General features: G+C 34.2%; 1 protein-coding gene across 2 annotated transcripts; it reads left to right on the forward strand.

The window, feature by feature from the left end:
- Positions 1–3,281: 3,281 nt before the first annotated feature.
- Positions 3,282–8,432, forward strand: LOC143340248 (uncharacterized). 2 transcript variants are annotated; one of them, XM_076761971.1, is made up of 4 exons: positions 3,282–3,660; positions 4,738–4,882; positions 6,868–7,069; positions 7,714–8,432. In XM_076761971.1, exons 1-4 carry the CDS (start codon positions 3,619–3,621, stop codon positions 8,192–8,194), a joined length of 870 nt encoding a protein of 289 aa, XP_076618086.1. In that variant the 5' UTR covers positions 3,282–3,618; the 3' UTR covers positions 8,195–8,432. The 2 variants fall into 2 exon arrangements, with proteins under 2 accessions (XP_076618086.1, XP_076618087.1); XM_076761972.1 differs by having other exon boundaries at positions 3,322–3,660; positions 6,883–7,069.
- Positions 8,433–8,533: the final 101 nt, after the last annotated feature.

An 8,533-nucleotide genomic window follows, 5' to 3' on the forward strand; every position in this document is an offset into this window, starting at 1 on the left:
TCGGTATCGCGCATTGTATCGTGTGCAATTTGGTGCACGCCTCGTGAACCTTCACCTTGCTATTTTCGGCGCACATCGGTTTGTGTACTCGACGATCATTTCGTTTGACGAGAATATACAGTAGAAAATATACAACTTTTTCGATGGATGGTAGAACGATGAACAGTAATTGATTGCCTCGTGATTACTTGTGCAATTATTTAGAAGAAATATTTATGATTATGGCTTTCAAAAAAGGGAACAGTTAAATTTCTGTTATTGATTCGTTTCATTCCAAAAAAATATTTATTTTTATCGATATTATTTGCCTCGGAAAGTTAGTAAAAGCATAAAATATATGTCAGAATGTCGATAAAACTGTTTAACATGTAAAATATAAATAAATCATAGATAAATATTAGTTTTTCTCAATCGACGAATATACGCTTTGAGAGAATCGACTATTTACATTGATTTATACAAACAAACCGACGAACAAGAAACTAAACAATTTTTAATAATCATTGTTTGCAGAATGGTTTCTGCTTCGAGTCAAAGCGTGCATAAAAAAGTTGGCATATGAAAACAAAATATTGGAGTGAGGTTTACAATGTCACGTAAATTCTAAAGCAGGCTTTAAAGTACGCGTATATTAAGTTACATGTGTGAAAAACGTATCAAAGAGCTCGCTTTGATCCATATATATGGATAAAAGAATTGTAATATGAAAAGTAAAATATAAAATATTCTTAACGTAAAAGTTTATGCAATTCTAAGGATTTTTATGATTGAAAGCTAATGTGCAAGTACGTTACATACCTCGAGCTATAAGATATACACCCCAAGTCGTTGAATTTTCACTTTTTGTGCGGTAAACAATCTTTCTGTTTTTTCCATTTAATACTGTAGCTAATTGAAATAAAATCTAACTTATCCACCATGTTCATCAAGCTTCACAACAACAGATTTTCTCTTGTTTTTGACGATTATATTTATTTTAAAATAAAAATGAAAACTAGTACCTGAGTCCTAGATGCCTGACATTATGATTTTAGGGTCTTAATTTTTATTAATTCAGTTTTTAGGTTTCCAATTTTTCAGATTTTAGGATCTCCTTCCTATTAAAGACTAATCACAATTTGTATGGGTTTTTCAAATTTGGATTCAAACGAGGAAGTTTGATTAGCATCTAGTCACGGAGTTCCAATTTGAGAAGTAGTAAGGCGATTCAGTTAGAATCAGATTGGTAATCGAAATACTTCGGATAAATTGAGTGTATCGGGCTACGCCAAAACTCGAACCCGTAACATCGAATACCTGTATATCCCTAGTACATATTTCTCCAATATTGTATTAAAGTGAATTTTTCCCTAGCAATATCACACTTGTGCTTCCAAACTTGTTCTGCTATTAAATTCTACTAACAAATCATATCCATTGCGGATTAAATCAAAAGGGTAATTTAATTTCTTTAATTTCTGCACACGGACAAAGTCTAATTGTGAATTAATCAATAAGTCTTATCTTATTGATCTATATCTTTGTATAAAAACTGTTTTGTGCCAACGTCTACTCAAAGGAAAATTATTTTATTCGATTCTTACCTGTTCTTATTTTGAATATTAAAAACTTTCATTCTAATGTACGAAGTCTTTTGTGCTGTACATGAAAATACGAGTATGAATGGTATTGCAATCGTTGTATGGATAAAAGGTGTGTCTGTGTCATTAAATCTTGTGCTACGATGTCATTTTTGTAGACATTGTAACAATGACCTTATTTAGAGAGTGTTATCGCTATCGACTAAATGCTTTTTCATTGTAGAAAGTGGCCAATTTAGGAACTTAGACCTATTTTCTACTATATAGGGTAGTTTGCATTTCACCTCATAAAACTGTTCGGTTTAACGAACTTCTTATGCCTCGCAGAATTAATCTAAAGAGTGTGAATTTGCATTGCGAACCAGTTTAGTTTTTACATTATTTCTCTGTTACTTCGTAAAGTGAATGATGCAAGTTAGCAACGAATAAAAAATATTCTTTAAATGATCTTTTGTAAGATTTCTTTAAATGAGTAATTTTTTAATTAAATCGATAATGTACCGTTTTCTGCTACTTTAACATATTTAAATTTTAAATATACATAATTCATTCATCTATTCCGCAAAGATATGGAATTTTCTGGTGTAGAGGAAAGCTTTGGTCTTCAAAACAATTACCAGTAATCAGTTTATTACAAATTGTAAAAGATAACGTTTCGATTATAGCTGAAATAGTGGATCACAAAATATAAGGTATAAACTAACAAAACAAATTTAAGACATTTTAATTTCGTGACACATAAACCTTTGGGCAAAGACAAAGATACGAATGAAACTCTAAAGAACTTATATATATGTCAGAGAGAGAAGAACAGAGTGAGAGTGTAAAAAAACTGTCTTATCTATTAGAACTTTCTCTTTCGCAAATACCAAGTCATCCATCGACGTTATTCAAAACCTTCGAAGTCTTTATGTAAATCCAAAGAGTAATCGGCCATTTTACAAAATTACGTCTGATAAAAATATTGATATATAAACCTGATCGGGTATTTCATTATCAAGAACGTAGCATCTTGAAAATATTCTTTAATAAAAAGGTACAGTTGCTGGATTCTTAGTTCTCGAGGTATTCATCAACAAACCATCAGCTTCCTTCACAATATCGTGAACAGCATGGTTAACTTGATCGGCTTGAAACGGCTTTAGCGGATTTAACTGGCTTAAACTTCTAGCCAGGACCAACTTTGCTGCTGCAGTCTTGGCATTCATAATAATTGTAACTTCAAGCTTGATTTTGTAAGCAAAATACTAAATAAAGTCTTCCTCTCAAAGTTAGTATACTACAATAATTAAAACCGACACTTTTTCTGCACTGATCACAGCAAATTATGTCTTACGTTGAACCACTATTTAAAACGAAGATGTTTAATATTATTTATTCAGATTAAATAACGACAAATTGTAGAGGGCACAGATTGATACAAAACAGAGTATTTTAAATATTTGACTGACCGGTGTTACCTCACTGCCTTATTTTATTTTTGCGCGATCAGCACGGTTCGTGAGAATTTTTTCTATTGTCACGCGTGTCGTTTGAGTAATCGTCTAGATTGCAACAGCCTCGACCCGGTATTAAAATCAAAATGGTATCATTAACAAATCATCGAGCATCGTGTCCCCCGCGGAAGACTCTCCTGATGCCCGTCAACTCTGTTCCACCGATCTTGGACTAGTTGAAGTCAATTTCACGTCCTCGCCAGATGACGTAGCCGAAATCGAAGGATATTGCGGATGCCGCGGTGTACATTCGAGTGCATACACGCGGACGCGTGTTCTGGAAGAAAGGAAACGGTGGTTTCCCATGAGCATGAACGCGCCACGCCAATCGCGGCTGGTTACAGGCGTGTCATGCAGAATGTCGGCCGATTCTCTTCAGCGGCCTTGTCAACGTCGTCTACTGAGTATGGCTCAAGCTTAAACAAACCTAGCCTGGTCAGGAAGACGAGGAGGGATACGCGAAACGCGTATATAGAGGTTTCGAGTCGCGTTGCTCGAGCAGAACACCTTTGTTCCGTCCGGTTAAGGTGTTTTGGTGCAAAATGTCGTTGGTGAAACCGAGAAAAATGGACGCATTTCTCCTCGTAAGTATAGCAATTCACTTCTTCGGATCGTGATCACGTTTCCAGGATCAGGCGTGCATATGGAAAAATAAATAATGGGAATCGGAATTAAAATTAGGATTATCACCGAGGAAATTAATGCATTTTGTAAATCATTGAGCACTGTATTTTGGTGTTTCTTCTTTTTTGGAAAAGTTGACAGAATCTTGTATCTTTTAAATGTCTCTTTTTTAATATAGTGTGAACGGAACCCACAGTTGCCAAAATTGTATTTCGTCTGACAGTTTTTGTGAATGAAAACAGTAGAGAGTCAAGAGTAGGATATAATTTTGTTATTACATATTTTACCAGTAAAATGTGCAATATCAAATGAGATAGTGCTGTTGGAAAAATCTTGGAGCCTTTCAATGGCAACTTTTTCATTCAATCGGTAATGCGATTGCAATTAATTATGTAAAAGGTTCTTATAACAGTTCATTCGGTTATTAATAACATTAAAAAACTTCTTTTGATCGAATATGCGTGCATTAAAAGAGGGTCGCAGATAATTTATATTCTGGGTCTTTAATGAAAGTTCAAACGATACTTTTAATTTCTTTATAATTGTGAATTCATAATGTTTGTATGGAAATATTCATGGATTTCGAATCACGTTTCAAAATGTCTAAAATATGGTACGAATGCAACTTTAATTTTTTGTCAAGAATAATTTATATAATCATATTTAAAGGAAAGATGTCTCGTATTAACACATTCGCACGATTGTGTTATTGTATGAATATTTATAATAGTTTGACATGTAGAAGAGCCTAATAATTTACAAAATACACTGGTTTGTTTTCTCCGTACTGATCTCAATTTTAATTTTATTTTTTGTTGTTAGTATTTACTTTCCGACATTAGTTTAAAACTTCTATGTAGAGAGACGCAATATTGAACTGTCACTTCGATCAAGTTAATGTTTAATTATTTTAAAAGTAAAAAGCATAGGAAACTCAGCATCTTAAGGCAGCTATTATACATAATATACTATATGTATTTATATATAATATATTATGTCTATATATATACAATATATTTTGCACTTTCGTGTTTCAGTTATTAACTTTCGCCTGTTTTTTCGCACTCGGCAGTAGTACTATCGAATCACCAGAAGCAAAGTTAACAGCTAGTATAACGCCAATAAACAGCGGAACATACGCAGATAAAGCCAAAGATTTAATAACATCTGCCAGTGATCGAAGTGAGTCTACTTCATTTTTAATATTCAGTTGCAACATCAATTCTTACGAAAATATAATATTTCGAAAGAAACCCCAACCCATGGGGGTTGATATAACTCTTTTCAAGTTTATCATGTAATAATATTTTACAATTTAATGAAAATATCTTTCATAATAACTATCGTTTGATATGGAGAGCAAATATTAAGTTTCCTTTTACCTAATTTGTTAACCAGTAATTTAAAAAATAAGTAAGTGAAATATGGGTTAAAATAGACATTCGTTAACGAAAAACTAAAAGCCTCGTCCATTGATAAATTCGTAAAGTCATATCGATCGATTCAATATGGGTAACCGATGAATCACGTATGGAAATTTTGTTTTCCCGTTATGAGGATCATTATATCAATGATCTAATGCAGAACAGTGATCACGAGTTGCACTAGAAAGACGCCGGCGGAAGTCGAAGGACCTTCGGGAGTCTCGCTGCATTAGCATGTTATTATATCGAATGTCACAGTTGAAGTCTGTTTGAAGCGTTCGATCGTGGGAACGGTAGTGACACACTTATTTAATACACTGGCGAGTGAAAACGTTGAATAACGATCGATTATATCTAAGAATAGTCGTAATTCTGCACAAACAATTAATCCACCTTTCCACGTACATATTTAAACAGTTATGAATATCCCCTCAATTATATCAAATAACTACGTGTTGGACAGTTCGTTTTATCTTATTATGCTCTCAGTGAAAGTACCTAATCTAGATCTGCACCCCCTTAAAAGTCTACATCAATCCATGTCAGTACTTTCTCGTAGTATTGATCTTTTTTAGTATGAAATTAAATAATTTGATTAACCATCAGTTTTTCTACGAATTTATATTTATTTCGTACACTTAGGATTTCGTCTATCGCCAATTAAACGCATTCTCTATTGTTTATATTCGTAAATCACCCAACTCTATCGCGTCATTCTATTCACAGACACTAAGAACTTCAGCAATCATTGTTAATTGAAGTTAAATTTGCGTTAATTTGCGGATTTTCTCCTGCAAACAGTACAGTAACCGATGATTCACAAACTTACCGTTCAAGAAAGCGTCATTTCCGCCACTAGGAAACGAATGGATGGAGGACGTGTATGTGTGAAAAAGCGAACCATTCACTAGCACTTGTCAAGGTTTAACTTATTACCTATTCTTCTGTACACAATGAGCCGCGTAAAACAATCTGTTTGAATACAGTATTTCTTATATTGGTAAAAGACCTTTCGAGACTTGATGAAAGATCGTTAGTCGAATATAAAATGCTATCACCGTTTTTTATATTTGAGAATAAACGTCAATGATAGAAATTGAACAATTAGTGGACCTGACTGGCCATGGAACAATTTTGAAACGAAAGGGTATTTCGTGTATCGTGTTGAAAATTGTTTCACAGAAATTAGTTCTGTGATGTGGCTTAGTATAATGTGTATGTAAATCGTTAGGAAATTACCATGCACGTGCAATAATACGTTCATCAGCCTTCGACCTCTTACAGTCAGTGTCAACGTAGACAAATATTGGAACAGTAATTCTTGCTTTCAAGCAACAAAATAAGGATACAGTTCGTTTGAAAGAGTGGTATGTAGATAGCGATATTTGTTTCCAACCGAGGCTCACAAAGGGAAGTTATGGGCGTGGAAATTTCTTTTGGAATGACACTGTGTGGACATTGTTGTACGCGCGTAGTGTTACATAAGACTATTTCTTCAGAATGGACCTTCGTTTTTAAGATATTTTGATTTAAACTTTGTACAGATCTCGTAACACAGGGTATAGCACGTTGTTAGCTTTTAACTAAAGTTTTTTTCAAATATCTCGGATACTGAAGTCCTTAAGAGAAAGAGTTATTGTAGTTCGAGAGAATCAATGTATTTTTCAAATTTGGAACGTGTTAGTAACAAAAACATGCTATCGACATCCGCGAATTCACTGAAACTTTTGATTTTCTTAAAAGTTTCTTTGGTTCCAGCGTTTCATATTAGCAAAGACTATGGTCAGCCAGGAGGATACGCTGGTAGCTATCCTTACGGAAATTATTACGGTTCGATTTATGATCCTACGCGAGGATATCGCGGATCAAGCTTGAGTTCGGGATATCCCAATTTAGGATATTCGGTGGGTACGCCTGGTGGAATTATCGGTGGCGGCCTTATTGGGTAAGTAATAATAGAACCTCAAGTAACGAAATTATAAATAAAAATGGAAATATTGTAGCTTTAATATATGACAAAAATTCAGATAATAGATTTCTTTGTTCAATGGGGTGAAGAAGCTCAAGCTTCTGTAGTTATATTTTGAATTTAAAGACTCGAAGAATGCAAATAAAAATGATCACAAGAATAGCTGCAGATATGTTATAAACAATTTGTGAACGTTAACTCGCGTAAGTTCCATTTACATTGCGACTGTAAATCGCATGAGACAGATCCAAAACATATACAACGAAAAGCGTCAAGAGATTCGACATTAGAGGCCTCGAATGCTTAAATTTTGAATTTCTTTATGTAACCAGTTTTATTTTTCGCATGATTACGGAATATCGTCAGTATTTCAACTAATTCGTAACAGTTTCACGTATCGCCTTCGTCAAACAGCTAATCATTCAGGTATTTCCGGTGACGACACTATTTGCTGTTCATACGACGTTGGTGGATTCTAAAACAGAAATCATTCCAGGAAACTCGTTTCTGTTTCCATGATTAAAATAAATGCTCCTCCGAATAATTACATTTTATTCCAGAGAATCGACTACAATAAGTAGTCGAATTCGAATGTATAGACGATAATCGTTTGATCCTAGGTACGGCTATTACGGAAATGTTGGATATAATCCGAGTTATGGAGGGTACGGTGGATCTGGTGGATATGGTGGAAACGGAATATATAATGGATATGGAGGATACGGTGGATATGGAGGATATGGTGGGTCTGGAGGGTACGGTGGATATGGAGGATACGGTGGATATGGAGGATACGGTGGATATGGAGGATACGGTGGATACGGTGGTTACGGGAATGGAATAGGCGGTTATGGTGGTTATGGTGGCAATTACGGATCTGGAAGTTATGGTACAGGTATTTACGGTGATAGATATGGCGGACGACCAGGTTATGGACGCTACGGTGGCACAGACTATGGATATGGATACAGTGGATATGGGGGTTCGAATTATGGATCTGCATATAGCTCGAGAAATACTTACGATCCATATGGTTACCGTGGAAACAATTATGGAAATTATGGTACAAATTATCCATCAGGGTACAGGGGTTACTCTTAAAATTTCCATTAAAGAGAAACTTGGAACTGTGCTTTTCATTGACATAACAAATATGAATCATTGCAGCAGTATTTGAGGATACTGATTTAACTGTACATGTGGCAGTCAAACTTTCATTTGTTTCACACGATATATTGCATTAATATAATATACACGATCTGTAGTTTTTATAATGTTTAGTTGTTAATAATATTTCGTACAATGTATATAATATATTACTGATAATAATAAATAATACTTAATACGTTATTATCTCATCCGAGTTTTGAATTCAAAATTTTTTAACGAATGTAAGCATTATTATATTTAACTATAAAAATCAATCGTGTATTTTGTGAT

The sequence above is a fragment of the Colletes latitarsis genome, chromosome 3 (assembly GCF_051014445.1).
Source record: "Colletes latitarsis isolate SP2378_abdomen chromosome 3, iyColLati1, whole genome shotgun sequence".
In the NCBI taxonomy this organism is placed as follows: Eukaryota; Metazoa; Arthropoda; class Insecta; order Hymenoptera; family Colletidae; genus Colletes; species Colletes latitarsis.

Excerpts from the sequence above, each read along its gene's own strand:
- LOC143340248 (XM_076761971.1), top strand. The coding sequence starts at position 3,619 with ATGTCGTTGGTGAAACCGAGAAAAATGGACGCATTTCTCCTC. Across the intron at positions 4,883-6,867 it reads AACATCTGCCAGTGATCGAA|TTTCTTTGGTTCCAGCGTTT; the intron begins GTGAGTCTACTT and ends TTTTCTTAAAAG. Across the intron at positions 7,070-7,713 it reads ATCGGTGGCGGCCTTATTGG|GTACGGCTATTACGGAAATG; the intron begins GTAAGTAATAAT and ends GTTTGATCCTAG.